Below are 18,998 nucleotides of genomic sequence, written 5' to 3'. Positions count from 1 at the left end.
TACCAAAATATATATATGGGGGATTGGAAATGATACAGACAATTACATTGATGGAAAATAAATAAATACATTGGTAGCCCATGTTTGGTTGCACAAGATATTATTAAAAACAATTTGTAATCCCTGCTGTATTTTCTCTAATAATTGAAACAATACATTTACTACATAGCGCAGAATATAATAAGTTTCACTGGAAAGAAAACATCAATAATATATAACATATGCCATTTAGCAGACACTTTAATCCAAAGCGACTTACAGTCATGCATGCATACATTTTACGAATGGGTGGCCTGGGAATTTCAATGACTGACATTACTTTCATAATATTTGTTACAGAACAAATTATAGTCTACCTTTGCTTAAAACACATTTGGCACCAAAAACTATACACCAATCAGGTTGTTTTTTTTCGTCTCTTTGATACACATTTGGCTATTGCGATGACATCAATTAGGTTGTACTCATAGTATCACAATGTGAAAAGAAAGACTAAATAACCATTATAATCAAACCAATATTATTTTTTACCTTTTTATATATCTATCCGATTTCCAGCAGTACAACCGTTAGACAAACAGTAGAAGAAGTAGCTACATGACTGCCTACATGTAAAAGCTGACTTATTGGATTTTGTTGAAGCATTGGGAATAGTGTTCAATAATGCAAATCATATGTTTGGATTCAGATCAAGCTCCTCAACAATATTCAATAAACTAGTCCTTGTATAAAGAGTAGATTCAAAGTCACCCCATTACAAATCACTCCAGTATCCATGGTGCCTCTGGCTCATGACAGAGAAGAAAATATCGAATTAATAGTTGATTTTTGGTCCATCGAGGGTCATATTCTCATATTCTGGAGAAGAGGTCTGGATGCTGCAGGATAAGGAAGACTACCAAAACACAACAATACTAGTTCTATATCTACTTTGTATTCTGGTGGGAAATACAAACTTTACCAGAGAGAGGACTGTGCTGAACAGTTCAAAACAACAGAAGACAATGAGAAGGTGCTGAAGAAGTGCAATACGTTCAGCTGAGAGAGGAAAACTATGGGGACAGGAGTAATGAGAATACACTTCGATGGAAGAGGTAAGAGCACCAAGACTATCTAGGAGGAAACGAAGAGAGAGGTAAGGGTGGTTTGGAGTCTGTGGGCTATTTAACTCTTTGTTGTTCCATAGAAAGACACTCAGGAGGTGCTATGCTCCAACATTGTTGCAATGTGCTCATATTGTGTGTTGCACATATTTGTTGATTCTATGAACCTCTATAAACTCGATGAACACTGTTTGCCTGGTTAAAACCACCCCTTTATGTTCTGTTCATTACTCCTGAAAATGTAATGGTTTATGTCGAGAAGATATACAACATAGCTACTATTTTCAAAAGGGGTCGTTGCCTTGTTGGGCTTGGTTACTATGACAATTAATGTTTGGTGAAAGAACTACACATTTGATTGTGTCACAATGTTTTTTTTTTGTTACTGCCGCACAACAGGAGATAGTAAAGGGCAGAGGGCTTTAGATATTCCTTAGTTCCGTCCACTGTCCTTAATTTCCTATCTTACCCCATATCCTTCAGTTCTCTCTCTCTCTCTGGGAAACTTCAACTGCTTTCACAGTGTGATTTCAAAGTGGAGCCTCTCATCAAAGAGCTCTGCAGTGCTGAGCAGAAACTTCAGTGTGTTTAGACCAAGTCTCTGTGGGATCACTGTGATCACATTCCATTAGCCTCAACCCAAAGATAGATACACTGGAAAACAGCAGTCTGCTGTTCCACTCAGACAACAATCTTCCCCTTTGGGGACTCACTTGAAAAGCTCAGCTCAGGATAAAACCAAACCAAATCCCGCAAGTACTGGGTCTGACTCCAGATCAGTAATTCTAATGTTGATTTTTTTTAAACAATGTTACTTTCACAAACAACTTACGATGCTGATCCAGGATCAGGTCTTGGGACTGGGAGCACTCTGTGGCTACACTTGAGGAAGAGTGAAGACTGAGAGAGAGACTGAGTGGGGTTATGTTTCTCCTTAGGCTCAGGCAGACAGAACAGACAGGAAGTAGGATCAGTAGGAGAGATAGAAGAGCCCCAAACCAAACCTGGGCCGTTCCACTAGGGTCACATGTGGTTTTGCTCAGGGGCTAGCAGGACGCCTGGGGGAGGGACAGGAGCCCTGGCTGTCAAAACTGGCCGTCCGCGTTTTCCACTGCAGTACACAGACAGACACACACAGGCAGACACAGACACAGAAACACACACACACACACACTTTAGTTAGAACGTAGATATTACACTGTTACAATATCTGACATTGACTTGATCCTACTATATACAATATTCATGTCTACCAGGGGCACAACTGTGGTTTTAGAAGTGGGGGGGACATAACTTATTATTATTTTTTAATTATTTTTATCCAGTCGGATAAATACTCCAAACAGCCTACCCGACCGCTCGGAGGTATCCGTATGGTCCTAAAGCACACCGTTGCCTCGTTTTGTATCACATTCCAATGATAAAACTGGGGGGAAAATGTCCCCCCCGTCCCCAGTGAAAGTTGCGCCCCTGATGTCTACACATTATTCTTCACACACTGCAACATGCTGTATGAACTAACCTCTTTCTCTGATTTCTTGGCCTCCAGTAGGGAGTGCCAGTGTGCAATGGGCTTGCGTGGGTACGCCAGCATCTCGTTCCAGTGGCCCTTGCCAAGCCCCTCAGCACTGCACCCAACACGGTTCACACCAATGATCTCATTGTGACCAACCCTGCAGGGGCCAGACAACACACACAACATCACACAACGTCAACACAACATTACAGCTAATCCTGCTCTTCAGACACACTACATTACAAAAATGCAGGGTTGATTTTATAGCTGCATTTGTATTACATGCAGTGGTGTAAATGGAGAAAATTTTTATTCTGGGAACCCACCAATGTAAAATCGTGGAATTCACCTCAAATAAACTAATTTGGCAAAATGATTTCACCCCATCTCCAACGCTTATTACATACATTTTGTTATCAGAGGATACCGTTGCAAGATGTAAAGTGAAAGGGAGAGGTGAGGTGATAATTTCGCGGTTGTAGTTCATGTGAATAGAGCTGAGTCATCTGGGTGGTTAAAAGGATACATTTCCATATCTCTTTGAGAGATTATGTCTGAAATGTAAATGTGATGAAGAAAGGGTTCGTGCTCAACAACTGCAAATGATAATGGCATCAACAAAGTCCTCTCTGGATTGGCTCAGACCAATGGTGATGTTTGTTCTTCCTCATCATAATCCCTACATCCACAACATAATCCTGGATCAAAGGGATTGACTAGTAAACAAAACAAGGAAACCTGATAGCCACAGTAGACTCGTTCTGCCAGTTAGCAGCACACACGTGTGCTAATAAAGACTAGCACCCCTGCACCTATTTACCCAGCCACGTTTGTTGATAAAGACTACCCTCAGAGCATCCCTTCAGCCAGCGAAGTGAATGTCCTGACTCCTGACCTTTTCTTTCTCTTTGTTGTGCCGTTTTTTATTTATTTTAAGACAATATGCAGAGTGCTCTATTCGAGGGGGCGTATTGTGCAAACTGCACAGATACAGAACATTCCTCTGAGAGAAGCGTCTGAGTTAAATGTTTTGACAATGCTTCAGTGGACGTAAAACTGAGTTAAATCAAACATAGTCTCTCTTGACAGACTTCCCACCAAGTAGCAGGACAGTATGCACGGCAGATTTGTATCTGGGTGCCAATATTTTCTTTCAACCTGTACATACAAGTCATAGTCCATGACTGAGATGTGCAGGCTGACGTGGTCCATGCTGTCTGGGGGGATGTCGAAGATGATGGCCTCGTTGTACGTGGGGTTCAGAGTGTTCTTCTTGATGGTCGTCTTCTTCTTTTTCAAACGCCTCCCGTCACAGATGAGAGACACTTTGACATAGGGATCTGCCAATGAGAGAAAGGAAAGGTATAAGGTGCTTATCATGATCTAAATTATATATTCTATAGCTACATTATCTTGAGATTAATCTTGGAACCCAGAATCAAATTTCCTGCAAACAGTCTGTCACGAGAGACATCCTGAGAGAATAAGATGACAAGTTTGTCTTTACATGCTTGGATCTTAGTCTCTGTTAGTGTGATTTGCGATAGAGATAGTATACATCTACCCCTAGAACACTTGACATGCATTCATTTTCTCAGCATTTGAGAATAGAATGCTATTCTAATTAGGCCTAGAGTGACCTCACCTTAACTCAAACACATCCATTTTGATGCAGCAGCTGCAGCGATCAATTTCATTTCCCAATTTCATTTCCCATGTGCACTACCTAAACCTAAATATAACAATAACATCCTTGAAAATGTCTGGAATAATTCTCTGTACATTAAATATTGATGAGTCAACACCTCAAGTATTCAAAGGGGAGGAAGTGAAGGCATTTGACAGAGCGCTTTAATGGGATAAAGTGAAACATATCGTCGTGGTGAATACTGATTTCAATCTTCATCCGTCAGCTCCTATGATCCATTATACCAGTATATTAGTCAGATGTAAGCTGCCCTCGATACATACACAACAATAGAAGGAGGGCTTGCTTTGCAACCAAATATGCTTCAGGGTACCATTGATTAGCCATGGTTTACTGCACACAGATCCAGTTCTATTCAGCAACAACTGGGAGACATTTAAATCCTCTGAGGAGGGATGTTAAACTTGTCAAATGTAAATAAAGATGAGAGGAAAATAATAACATGCCTTATTTTGGTTTGAATAAACACTGCCGATTCATGACATTTAACTCACAGTGAATGTCACTTTAATTCCCAAGCAAACATATCTCCTCTAATGATATCTGGTTATTGATAATATATATGGAATATGGAACAGCAGACTGTTAGGCTGTGTCCCAAATGGCACCCTATTCCCTACATAGTGCACTACCTTTGAATAGAGCCCTGTACAGTATACAGGGTAAAGGGTGCCATTTGGGACGCAAACTTACATAACAATGAACACCGCCTGAAACCTCATAGAAATAAGCTGCTGCAGATGACATCTTCTTATTGCTATTGATGAATATGAATAGATACCAACATAACTAGAAGCAGTAGAGAGGACTTCCCTTTGTTTGCTGTTTTTATTTGACATTTTATGTGACTGTATCTATAATTTCATATGTAACAGCCAGGGTAGGGTGTATTTGTACTTTGAGTCATTACGACAAACAAGGAGTCACACACATGCACGTAGACATGGATGCACTCGCGCACACACACACACATGCGCACACACACATACCTACCTGAGTATCCTGTGATATCCATGGCCTTGAGGTTCCTGCACTTGATGACGGTGAGAGTGAGTCGTCCTGCAGTGGGCAGGTAGCATAGTGAGAACATGATCTCTCCCAGGTCCACACTCTCCTGTTGGAACAAACAGAGAATAAAACTGATGTGACACACGCACAGCACTAGAAGGATTCCTTCAGGCTCTACTGACGCAAGGGCAAAAACACTGGGATGGAAATGGATTGTAAAGCCAATGTCATTCCAAAATCCCTCAAGAGCTGTATTTGTGTGAAGCCTGCAATCGCACACAGAACTGACTATCAGGCTAACGCTCAAGAAGTTATAGTGAAAAATCTGCAGGACAGTGACAAATGGGCAATCTATGGCCCTCCTGTGGAGTTAAGCATCTAAAGATATACAATATTGAAAATTACAGTGGGTTACAGGAAACAAAGCTAATGGGGAGGTAATGTGGAGACTGCAGTAATGTTCTCAAATCAGTTAGCTTAGGCATTGACCCCTTGCCCTCTCTGTCTGAAGGCAATATTACCTGTTATTAATGCATCCTCTCTGTAAAAAAGTATTACTTTTCACGTCATCAGTGCAGCGTTGTAGCCAAAGGGCAAGGGTTAAAGCGGTGGTTGGGTGTGGTGCGAAGGCACGGGCAAGGGCTGCAAGTGTCAATGTTATTGGGGAAAATGCACAAATCAGGGTTTGAGCCAGGATTAGGGTTCAGATTTAAGATATGGCTATGGCTCAGGTCAGATTGTTTTTGAGTTCTGAAGCAATACAACCACATCCCTTCAATTCCTATGAGTTTCTAGTCAGTCACTATCATTTATCACTATATCACCACAGGATGAAGCAGTGGAAACAGTAGGCCTACCTATACATTTCTATTATGTATCACAGACATTGATTCATCTCCCTCTAACCGGCCAATGATTAGTAAGCAATCCCTCCAGAAATAGTTTGTATGGATCAAACATGCTCTAAGACACTGCCCGATGTCAATCATTATTTGTCTCCTCCCTTCTCCCAGCCAGCCCCCTCTAGACTCTTTATCTTCCTAATGACAGTGGGTTGGTGTTATTGATGCATTCCCCCTTGATCTATTAACTGAGTAAAGCTGCCAGCTGGTACTCTTCTCCACACAACCCCCCTCCGCCCAGCTTTGGGGTTCTCAGCTCTATTCATTAGCCAGCAAAACATTTACATTTGTAAACAGTACTTTCATCCAGCCCAAGGCTCAGGCTCATGTTACAGGTAAATGCTCCTAAACCCCATATTAATGAAACAATTCATGAGAGATTTAGAACCCCCCTTGTCTCTGCATACTGCATACTTTATCATAATAATAAGCCATTTAGCAGACGCTTTTATCCAAAGCGACTTACAGTCATGCGTGCATAATTTTTTTTGTGTATGGGTGGTCCCGGGGATCGAACCCACTACCTTGGCATTACAAGCGCCGTGCTATACCAGCTGAGCTACAGAGGACCAGCAATTGCCTACAAGATGGCGAACTAGGGAGTTTTGGCAGTGAGTCATTTCCTTGTTCAATAAAAATGTGTGTGCTGAGCAACGAGGCAACTGCTTTGTGCCACTTTAGCAATAACTACTAAATTATTGAGCGGCGCCTCCTAAGGCAGCTGAAGTTCAACAATACGGGCCACAGAAAATACTCTGACTGAAGTGCCAAAATGATGAAGTCTCCAATAGAATCCAAACTGATGCCAACGACATAGTGCCCTACTGCACTTAGCACATCAACACATCCTCAAAACACCATCAAAAAAGGAACACAGTAGAAAATAATGACCACTTCAGTATGTCGTTGGAAGGCTCCAATTTTTAGCCCAGACAGTTTCATGACTTTTGCGATGATTACTTTTTATGCCTTTAAAATATAATTACTGTCATTTCATATGATGAGAATAAGGTCTTACTTTAACAAAGGATTTATGACACACTGAACATTTTTTCAACTTTTTTTCTGGGGGGCATAATGATTTGAATGAGGTTATTATAACTGGTTACACACGTAAAAACAATGTTAAATCTAGGCTGGTCCCAGATCTGTTTGTGCTGTCTTGCCAACTCATATGGACTTTGTCATGCCAAACAATGACCATAGGAGTTGGCAAGACAGCACAAACAGATCTGGGACCAGGCTATGTTAACTCTGCTTTAAGTGAGGGACAAACAGGCAGATGTTCTTACAGTTGTGGTGTACTGAATGTCCCTCCAAATGTCTGTCTCCCTGGAGAGGTCTGACGTCTCAACGAGGTTATCCACCACCACCTCCCCAATCATATCGTGTCTGGAGAACCTGTCAAAGTCAAACACACTCATGTGGAGCTTCCTAACAGCCAACTCATCATAAGGCACGGGGAACTGGAAGGACTCGTCGAACGTGGGGTTAAGCGTCTTCCGGTGGACTCGCGTCTGGAACTTCTTGCGATCAGGGAGAAGATAGATTTTGACGTAGGGGTCGGAGCTGCCGCACAGGTCCTTGGCGGGCAGGTCGAAGGCCTTGAGGATGTTGACCAGGAGGGCCTCGTTTTCATAATCGTACTTCAGGGAGAAGTTGATCTTCCCACAGTTCTTGGCGTTGCTGTTCTTGGCTGACTCATCAGTGTCCAGGGTCTTCTGTCTGTAGAGCTCAGGTTTGATGCGTCCAATGCTGGTGGGCTGCTCGTCCTCGTCCAAATAGTCGTTGCCAAGGTCCAGGCTGATCGACTGCATCTGTCTGGGCAGGTGCCTTTTGAATGAGCTGTGCCTGCAGAGACAGAGGAGAGAGAGAGGGAAAAATATGAGAACCTTATAAAACCATGCAGTCGGTAGTAGCAAAGGGCAGTGTATACAGTGGGGAAAAAAAATATTTAGTCAGCCACCAATTGTGCAAGTTCTCCCACTTAAAAAGACGAGAGAGGCCTGTAATTTTCATCATAGGTACACGTCAACTATGACAGACAAATTGAGAAAAAAATATCCAGAAAATCACATTGTAGGATTTTTTGTGAATTTATTTGCAAATTATGGTGGAAAATAAGTATTTGGTCACCTACAAACAAGCAAGATTTCTGTCTCTCACAGACCTGTAATTTCTTCTTTAAGAGGCTCCTCTGTCCTCCACTCGTTACCTGTATTAATGGCACCTGTTTTAACTTGTTATCAGTATAAAAGACACCTGTCCACAACCTCAAACAGTCACACTCCAAACTCCACTATGGCCAAGACCAAAGAGCTGTCAAAGGACACCAGAAACAAAATTGTAGACCTGCACCAGCCTGGGAAGACTGAATCTGCAATAGGTAAGCAGCTTGGTTTGAAGAAATCAACTGTGGGAGAAATTATTAGGAAATGGTAGACATACAAGACCACTGATAATCTCCCTCGATCTGGGGCTCCACGCAAGGGCTGTTTTTCTGCAAAGGGACCAGGACGACTGATCCGTGTAAAGGAAAGAATGAATGGGGCCATGTATCGTGAGATGTTGAGTGAAAACCTCCTTCCATCAGCAAGGGCATTGAAGATGAAACGTGGCTGGGTCTTTCAGCATGACAATGATCCTAAACACACCGCCCGGGCAACGAAGGAGTGGCTTCGTAAGAAGCATTTCAAGGTCCTGGAGTGGCCTAGCCAGTCTCCAGATCTCAACCCCATAGAAAATCTTTGGAGGGAGTTGAAAGTCTGTGTTGCCCAGCGACAGCCGCAAAACATCACTGCTCTAGAGGAGATCTGCATGGAGGAATGGGCCAAAATACCAGCAACAGTGTGTGAAAACCTTGTGAAGACTTACAGAAAACGTTTGACCTGTGTCATTGCCAACAAAGGGTATATAACAAAGTATTGAGAAACTTTTGTTATTGACCAAATACTTATTTTCCACCATAATTTGCAAATAAAATCATAAAAAATCCTACAATGTGATTTTCTGGATTTTTTTCCTCATTTTGTCTGTCATAGTTGACGTGTACCTATGATGAAAATTACAGGCCTCTCTCATCTTTTTAAGTGGGAGAACTTGCACAATTGGTGGCTGACTAAATACTTTTTTTCCCCCACTGCACAAAGGCAGAGACAGAGGAGAAGAGGGAGAAATATACACAGCTTCATTACGATATCTGGAGAAGTCAGACGATGTCTGTTTGTAGAATTGTGCTTGATTGCCCAGCAGGTGAATTCAATCCCAAGTGGTTTTGAATCTTAATAGTGTTTCTGCAACCTATAACCGTATGGTCCTCGATTCAATTTATTTTAGTAGTACAAATAGTCCTCATCTTAGGGTCTGTTATTCAATACGGGTATGGGGTCTTTCAAGACAACAGAACATAAATATGATGTTATTGAAAAACAATTTGAGGTACATCCAATAATCAGACCCCCCATTGGAGTTGTGACTCTGTGGAATAATAGCTGTGGGATTGTTTTACTGGTGTTTTTCCCCCCACTTTTAAGTGTATTCCATTACTTCTCATGAAGTGGTCTGGAGATATGAATTACCTTATTTTAAATGAACAGCACCAAATGGCTCACAGGCAGAAAGTATATGGGCTTGGGAGGACCAAAACAAAATGAAACTTAATTGCCTTTTTGCACTGTGATAATCATGCAGAAACTGTATTTTTAAATATCTGTGGAATAACAAATTGGATTCAGATAAAAAAATGAATTACTAATTTTCTTAGCGCAGTTATTAGGAGATTTGTGAGGTCCCTATGAGGATTCTTTATAACTGACTATTGATATTTCTGCTGACTACCAGACCCACTCAGTTTTCTGTTTGTATGTTAGCGTGTCTGTGTATGTGTGTGTGTGTGTGTGTGTGTGTGTGTGTGTGATTGTTTGTGTGTGTGTGTATGAGTGTGTGAGTGTGTGTGTGAGTGTGTGTGTGTGAGTGTTTGTGTGTGCGGCTGTGGAATACTCAAGTGGATTCAGGTAGATTAAAAGAAAATGTTCTATCTTTGTTGCCATTGTGTGAATATTTGGCCTGTACTGTCTCTGTGTAAATGTCAGGTTCCTATGAGGGTTGCCAATTCCTTTATAACTGACAATTGATATTTCTGCTAGCTAACAGAGCCATTCAGTTTTCTGACCATGCCACTGTGTGTGTGTGTTCGTGTCTATGGCATGTGTGTGTGCTGACCTGGTGGAGGAAGCAGGCTCAGTGGCCTGCCGCTGCATGCGCTGAGTACGCCTCATAAAATGCTCCCTCATTGAGAGCTGCACCTCCGCAGGGATGTCAGGTGACGTGTGGCTTATCTTCACAGCAGCCTCCAGGAAACCCATGGAACCCATCGGGTCCTTCACCTTCTCCGTTGCCATGGTGACCGGTGACTTCTGCTGGTTGGGGCTTGGGAGAAACTGGTGCTGGTGGTGGGGCTGAGGAGGCTGGATGTGGAGGTGGAAGGGGGGGCAGTCGTCTGGGGGACCGCAGGCCGGGGTCAGGGCTGCAGAGCTGGAGGAAAGGGCCGCTGCCGCCTTGTTCCGCCAGTAAGGCACCCAGCACAGCTTCCAGGAGGCGAAGGCACAGAGAGTCAACAGGAAAAGGCCGCACACCACAAACACGCCGAGGAGGAGGCCAAAAGTGACATCTGGAGCACACCCGCAGGGACCATCACACAGTATGTACAAACAGATGGTGAGAAGAGAATCAGAATCAATTAGATTGAAATACAAAATATGGAACAGTAGATTAGTATGGCACAGTGCTGCATCACATTAACACAGTAGATTGGTATTGCTGTATCAGTGGCAATGAAACACTGACGGCCAGAAAGGTGGACAGCAAAATATTTACTGTCCAACCTGTTTTCGGAAGATTAATGATCATATTATTTACATTTTAGTCATTTAGCAGACGCTCTTATCCAGAGCGACTTACAGTTAGTGAGTGCATACATTATTTTTTTACGTTTTCATACCCCCCGTGGGAATCGAACCCACAATCCTGGCGTTGCAAACACCATGCTTTACCAACTGAGCTAAATCCCTGCCGGCCATTCCCTCCCCTACCCTGGACGACGCTGCGCCGCCCCATGGGTCTCCCGGTCGCGGCCGGCTATGACAGAGCCTGGATTATATATTTGTCTTCATTGATGTATGGATGTGTGTGCTGAATACATTACATTTACATTTTAGTCATTTAGCAGACGCTCTTATAAAAGCTCATCCTTAGAAATGGACTCCGCATGAGGGGAAAAAGCGCCACTGTCCACCCCAGCACCTTTGTTATTGTTTTTGTTTTGTGAACGAAACAGAGGTGAGGTGTGTCGAGCAGTGTGGTCAAAAAAATTGCAGTACATATTCTGCTGTTCTATCACGTGTGTAATGATGTCAGAGGGGGAAAAACTGTGTTCGTTGTTTGCTGTAACTTCTTTGTTGTTGTAATATCCCAAACGGATGTTGCTGATTCACCATTAAGGATTCCAGCTTTAAAGCAGTAAAAAGATAAGTAACACACACACCCGCGCGCACACACACACAGACACACACACACACACACACAGACACACACACACACACACACAAATAGTTGTTATCGCAGTAGCACACACTTTGTTAGACTTGCAACTAGGAGTTAAAAAGTAATTACAGTTAACTCTGATAAATTATAAATATGCATATCAACTATTTCAATAGCAACAAAGACTCTTGGGATAACTGCCGCAGTGTCAAAAGCTCTCTCTGGAGATAGTTGCATCAATGAATGGGGTGTGTTTCTAGCCTGTCTGTATGTGTGTGGGTGTTAAGATGAGAGGGGTGTGGAGTGGGCTTGGAACAGCCCAAGTCATTTATTTTTCAATATTATGAATATGCTTTCTGGAAGAACAAATGGGATCCAAAGACCTGGAAAGCCACCGAGAATGCTGACAGGCAGCACCAAGCAAACATTAATATGAATTGAAAAGGTATAAAAAAAACACCACATTGTTGGCTTCACCCAGTGTTATACAGTAAATATATTCTTGATGCAACGTAATTATCTATCTCCACCTGATACTTGCCAACGTTTCCATACTTCCACAGTGGAAAATTGACTTTTATTTATTTGGTTATGCTGCAGCATTCGTTCTTTGCCGCTGCAGTCCTGATTACTCTGATTTATCTGCAATAATTCACACTGAACAGTCCCTGAGCATCTTCAGGCTTGCTAAGTGTATTCTGACTCCAATCTCAACATAATTCCCAACTGTTAGATAGATAAGACGACCTGCTCCGAGGCAGATTCAATTTGTTCCTTTTAGAAATGTAGCTGGCTCAACTGTTTCTCAGTTTAATGGACAAATATGAGTATATGTTAAACAATATTACTGCAGAATATTTGTTTGTTCAACAATTACATTATAGCCTATGATAGAATATTTAAACAGGAAGATATGTAAGTGGTTCAAATGAAACATAGATGGAATATCAGCATGGATTCTTCTTTTTCTACATTTGATCCTTTCAGAATCCTTTCACACTCTACATCAAATTCACTCTAAGACAGTGATATTGTAGTATTATTAGATATAATGCGATGTCTTTATGCATGCATTACATTTTCTAGAGTACAGCTGTAACTTTCAAATGTCCTCAGATAAAAACGGATCATTTTTACTCAAATGAAAACTCTCATGTTCAGAACTATCCATCAAATCATTTTTTAAATTGGGTGTCCAGTACGGAGCGCTTTGGGCTTATCCAAGATGGAGACCGGATTTCCAAGACTGGGGGAATTGTGCCTCTGCTCCGAGGGGATTTCAACATTATCCCCAGCCATGACTTCTCCTTGTCAACTACCATTCCTCACAGTTCTGCACAAAGGACAGTGTTGACCAACCTATCACTGGCACATGTTTCATTTACTGTAATGAAAAATGAGAAGATACAGTATAATATGCCATTTAGCAGACGCTTTTATCCAAAGCAACTTACAGTCATGCGTGCATACATTTTTTTGTGTATGGGTGGTCCCGGGGATCAAACCCACTACCCTGGCGTTACAAGCGTCGTGCTCTACCAGCTGAGCTACAGAAGACCACGTAGATTGATGGTTTATGTAGGCTATCTGAAGTGAGCATAAGAGCATAGAATGGATATTTTATGTCGCTGAAATGGTCTATGATAGCTCAGAAGAATTTTCCCAAGATGTGTAACCACCGATAACGTTTAACACATTACCAATTGGTTGTTAAAGGGATACTACAGGATTTTGGCAATCCTTTATCTACTTCCCCAGACTCATATGAACTTATGGATACCATTTTTATGTCTCTGTGTCCAGTATGAAGGAAGTTAGAGGTAGTTTCGCGAGCCAATGCTAGCATGCTAGCAGAGACCCATAGTCTTCCAGTCATTGTGCTGACACTAGTTAGTATCCCTTTAATTATCCTAAGCACATATTCATTTCCCAATATGACAGCATAACCATACATTGAATCATTGGAACATGGAACCAAATCTTGCTTGCACTGATAGTCTGTCACAAGAGACTTCCTCACATTAGATCGTTGACATACAGTTATCAGAGCTCTATTTGCTCTACATCTAGTGCTGTCCACACTAGAGACAGTGGGCAGTGAAGTTCTATTTGCTCTCTGTGTGATGCAATGTACACACTAGACAGTGCTGCAGCTGTAGATATGGGGCAGTGGGGCCAAGGCCCCTTGGGGGCTGTTCATAGACAGACAGACAGACAGACTGGTGGTGACAGACAGACAGACAGACAGACAAACAGGCAGTGGCTGCATCCCAAATGGCATCCTATTCCCAATACAGTGCAATACTTTTAACCAGACCTATGGACTCTGGTCAAAAGTAGGACACTATATAGGGATTAGGGCGCCATTTTGGGAGGTCCACAGAGTATTGGTGTCAGGGGCTGATGTGGATGCGGTGTTGGAGTCAGGCGCAGGACACAGAAGCTTAGTTGATCCGACTTTAATAGTCACAGGAGCAAAATACAAATACAACGGGCCTCAACAAACAGGAGGCGAGCGAATACGCAAAACAGTGTGTAAAGTGCGAAAAGCACTAACAACAAGAAAACAAATAACCTACACCAACGGACAGGCGTACAACAACACACAACTACAAACAAAACCAAAGGAAACTTATAGGTGACATAATCAATACGAGATATGGAACAGGTGCACTAATCAGACAAGACCAAACAAACATAGATAACATCAAACGGTAGCAGCTAGTACTCCGGGGACGACGAACGCCGAAGCCTGCCCGAACAAGGAGGAGGAGCAGTCTCGGCGGAATTCGTGACAATTGGTTACTCCAAGAGGGGTGCTGGGCCCAACCACACTGAGACAGACAGATAGACAGACAGACAGACAGCGTGGGAATGGACTGACCTCAGGATTTAAAACATTATTAATGATCACATCCCCCCAAGACGAATTAGGAATTGTTCAGGACGTCTTCTCATGACAGAACCGGTCAGCTCAGGCTACTCAATCGATACTCTCAGAGGTTGATACGACTGTGTGAAGATCTCCTTCAGGTGTGGATTTAGAAAGGTGAAGAACAAAAGATTGAGGTATGATGCAGTGATAAATGATTGACTACTGCTGTTTTAATTCATTTTATTTTCATTTTAGTCATTTAGCAGACGCTCTTATCCAGAGCGACTTACAGTTAGTGAGTGCATACATTTTTCATACTGGCCCCCCGTGGGAAACGAACCCACAACCCTGGCGTTGCAAGCACCATGCTCTACCAACTGAGCTACAGGGGACTGCATAGCATCTGTGCTTTATTTCTAAGCCAGCTGGAGTACTCCCAATGGATTTGGCCCTTTTACACATTTTGAGAGAGTTTAAACGTCAATATGGTGTCTTGCCTTATTTGCTCTCTCTGGGCCAATATTTTTTGATTCATTACATTACACCATGATGTAAATGAGAAAGGTCCAACCACAGTAAATACTAATGACAGCTAGTGCAGTAGTGGTACATGTTGCTGTGAGTCGACCCTTATATTTCCACAACATCAAGCCATGTGTTTGAGCCTACAAAGGCTTTGTATCAAAAGACTGCTTGAAAGAATATGTTATGTTTCTGGATTTATAATTGAAAAAAAGGATTCATAATTTAAATGTATTCATATTGTTTTGTCTTGAAAGCTCAGAAGCTCCAACATACAATTATATCAACATCAAGCTCAACGCTGGCACCAGAATGCCCAGTAAAAAGCTATACTGTAAAGTAGCCTATTTCAATATAAGGACAATGGAAGATGAAAAGGGCTGACTGAGAACTCAGCCAATAGAGAGCTACCAAGCTAGGCCTTGGCTGGAGCATATGCAGCCTTTCAGAATGGCCCACTAATTTAATTAAGCATTGTTTTGAAGCAGAGTCAGAGAGAAAACGGAAGCACTGGGGGTTTTCACTTCAAGTGCCTTCAAAATCGAACCGGGTTTCCATAGAAACCTAGTCATTAGACAGATGCATGCACTCTCTCTCCTGGCTGTTATGAATCGACTCACCTCTCCAGCAAAAACAAAAGAGCTCTTTGCACAGTGCTAATGGCACGATGCAAGAGATACCAAATACACTGCTTGCAGTGCACAACATGAGTTGTATTGTATTAGTAATGATGTATTAGAACTTGTTTTACACATGTTGCAGTCCACAATGCAACAAGGACAGTGTTTAATGATAAGCCAAGGTTGACCTTTTGGATTTCAATCTTTCAAGAGCCTTAATTAGCCGTGGTGATCAAATTAATTAAAATGTTTGGGGTGTATTGCTCCGCTCACTTTCTGCAAAGGGAAATCTCTGAGGAAGGTGGGAGCAGCGGTGCTATCCCTGCCCTGTGCCACTCATTTACTACTCAAGGCTCTCCCTCCAACAACACATCGCCATGACAGCTGATGTTTCCCTGGAAAGGAGAGGGGAGCCACAGCAACGGAGAGTGGCTCAGAGTCACGCTGCTATCAAAGAGAGGGGCGTTCAGGTGAGCTGTAATATCACATCTCCTCGACATCCCACTAGGCACAGACTAGTGATGCATGGGTTGACTCATAACCCGCTGCCGGGAGGGTGAGTTTAGGGTCATGAAATATTGCGTGGATGAAGGGCGGGTGGGTGGCGGGCAGGTTGATTAAAGAGAAAACAATACCTTAAAAAATCCATAAATATATAATTATTGTGCAATTTATATCTATAGGCTACACTGAGGTTTTTCTTTTATTATTTTAGGCTATCTGGAATTGGTGCATTGGTGCATAAGCCTGAACTTTAGGGCCTAACTGTAAGCACGCCAAGCGCGCCAAATAGCCTACAGGCCAATCCCCAAATGCTTTTGGGAATGGCAGAAAAGGTTCTTGTCGATCCACAGAGGCAAAAAGGACAATGTCGGAGTTTAATTAAATAAGAGAAATGGAGAGTTGAAAATAAAGAGTGGAGAGGCCCAGAAAAGTAGCCTAATGTTTGGGAAAGATTTGGTGAAGTGGTGAAAGAGGATGATAGCAGTGCCGGCTATGTAATGTGTGATGATCATGAGGCGCTATACAAGTTCCACAGTCACAAGATGGTTACTTCAAATAGGCTTTTGGCGCGTCAGGGGAACTGTAGCCTACTGTTCAGGTGCGCAAAATGGAAACTGAAATCTGGACACTGACTGTAGGTCTATAACCTCTCACAGTCTTAATATTAACTCCTGCAGAATTAAGCATTTCTTGCAGTAAAATGATACACCAAATGTAGGCAAACTTTTGACTCGGGAATGCGAGTGGAGAAATATGATTTATTTCTATCAGCATCTTGAGAGAATGCCAATGCCCAGTTAGATATTGTCTATAGAGGTTCTGTCTTTATCAGCATCATAAAAGGTGATAGTATTTCAACCACATAAAATATGCATCCAAGCCAAAACTGAAATCTTATCAGAAACATGTTGGGTAGCTTTGTACTTCCTTACAACCGGTCAAACTGATGTCATTTTGAAATTTTGCACAGAAAAGATTTCCAGTTTTTTTTTTTTTTATTGCCTGAAAGTACCTAAAAGTATTTTCTTTGCGAAAGAAGCAGAGATGACAGAGAAAACTTTACTGATGTCAGCTTACACGGAACAAAAATATAAATGCAACATGCAACAATTTCAAAGATTTTACTGAGTTACAGTTCATATAAGGAAATCAGTCAATTGAAATAAATGCATTAGGCCCTAATCTATGGATTTCACATGACTGGGAATACAGATATGCATCTGTTGGTCACAGATACCTTTAAAAAAAAGGTAGGGGAGGGGATCAAAAAACCAGCCAGTACCTGGTGTGACCACAATTTGCCTCATGCAGCTCGACACATCTCCTTTGCATAGAGTTGATCAGGCTGTTGATTGTGGCTTGTGGAATCTTGTCCCACTCCTCTTCAAAGTTGCTGGATATGGTCAGGAACTGGAACATGCTGTCGTACACATTAAGACGAGGGGTGGTGGTGCGTGTCTATTTGTCAATAACAGCTGTTGCGTGATGTCTAATATTAAAGAGGTCTCGAGGTATTGCTCACCTGAGGTAGAGTACCAGATGATAAACTGTAGACCACACTATCTACCAAGAGAGTTTTCATCTATATTTTTTGTAACCGTCTATTTACCACCACAAACCGATGCTGGCACTAAGACCGCACTCAACGAGCTGTATAAGGCCATAAGCAAACAAGAAAATGCACATCCAGAAGCGGCGCTCCTAGTGGTCGGGGACTTTAATGCAGGCAAACTTATATCCGTTTTACCTAATTTCTACCAGCATGTCACATGTCCAACCAGAGGAAAAAAAACTCTAGACCACCTTTACTCCACACACAGAGACGCATACAAAGCTCTCCCTCGCCCTCCATTTGGTAAATCTGACCATATATATATCCTCCTGATTCCTGCTTACAAGCAAAAACTAAAGCAGGAAGTACCAGAGACTCGCTCAATACGGAAGTGGTCAGATGACGTGGATGCTACGCTACAGGACTGTTTTGCTAGCACAGACTGGAATATGTTCCGGGATTCATCAAATGGCATTGAGGAGTATACCACCTCAGTCACCGACTTCATCAATAAGTGCATCGACGACGTCCGTCAGTGACCGTATGTACATATCCCAACCAGAATCCATGGATTACAAGCAACATCCGCACCGAGCTAAAGGCTAGAGCTGCCACTTCCAAGGAGCGGGACACTAATCCGGGTGCTTATAAGAAATCCCGCTATGCCCTCAGACGAACCATCAAACAGGCAAAGCGTCAATACAGGACTAAGATTGAATCGTACTACACCGGCTCTGACGCTCGTCGGATGTGGCAGGGCTTGCAAACTATTATGGACTACAAAGGGAAACCCAGCCGCGAGCTGCCCAGTGATGCAAGCCTACCAGACAAGCTAAATGCCTTTTATGTTCGCTTCGAGGCAAGCAACACTGAAGCGTGTATGAGAGCACCAGCTGTTCCGGACGACTGTGTGATCATGCTCTCCGTAGCCGATGTGAGCAAGACCTTTAAACAGGTCAACATTCACAAAGCCGTGGGGCCAGACAGATTACCAGGATGTGTACTCAGAGCATGCGCGGACCAACTGGTAAGTGTCTTCACTGACATTTTCAACCTCTCCATGACCGAGTCTGTAATACCTACATGTTTCAAGCAGACCACCATAGTCCCTGTGCCCAAGAAAGCGAAGATAATCTGTCTAAATGAC

General features: G+C 42.5%; 1 protein-coding gene across 1 annotated transcript in view; it reads right to left on the bottom strand.

Annotated features, from left to right (window-relative positions):
- LOC121545765 (synaptotagmin-6-like) overlaps positions 1-18,998 on the bottom strand; it is a 98,301-nt gene continuing 79,303 nt past the window's right edge. The window contains exons 2-7 of the mRNA XM_045209382.1: positions 10,459-10,906; positions 7,530-8,088; positions 5,321-5,441; positions 3,788-3,959; positions 2,626-2,776; positions 1-2,214 (exon numbers count right to left, since the gene is read on the bottom strand). Coding sequence (XP_045065317.1) covers positions 2,143-2,214; positions 2,626-2,776; positions 3,788-3,959; positions 5,321-5,441; positions 7,530-8,088; positions 10,459-10,906 — 1,523 coding nt within the window. The 3' untranslated portion in view covers positions 1-2,142. The remainder of the gene's footprint in view (positions 2,215-2,625; positions 2,777-3,787; positions 3,960-5,320; positions 5,442-7,529; positions 8,089-10,458; positions 10,907-18,998) is intronic.

This window comes from Coregonus clupeaformis, chromosome 30 (assembly GCF_020615455.1).
Source record: "Coregonus clupeaformis isolate EN_2021a chromosome 30, ASM2061545v1, whole genome shotgun sequence".
NCBI classification, from domain to species: domain Eukaryota; kingdom Metazoa; phylum Chordata; class Actinopteri; order Salmoniformes; family Salmonidae; genus Coregonus; species Coregonus clupeaformis.
This window is presented reverse-complemented; position numbering and strand designations above follow the sequence as displayed.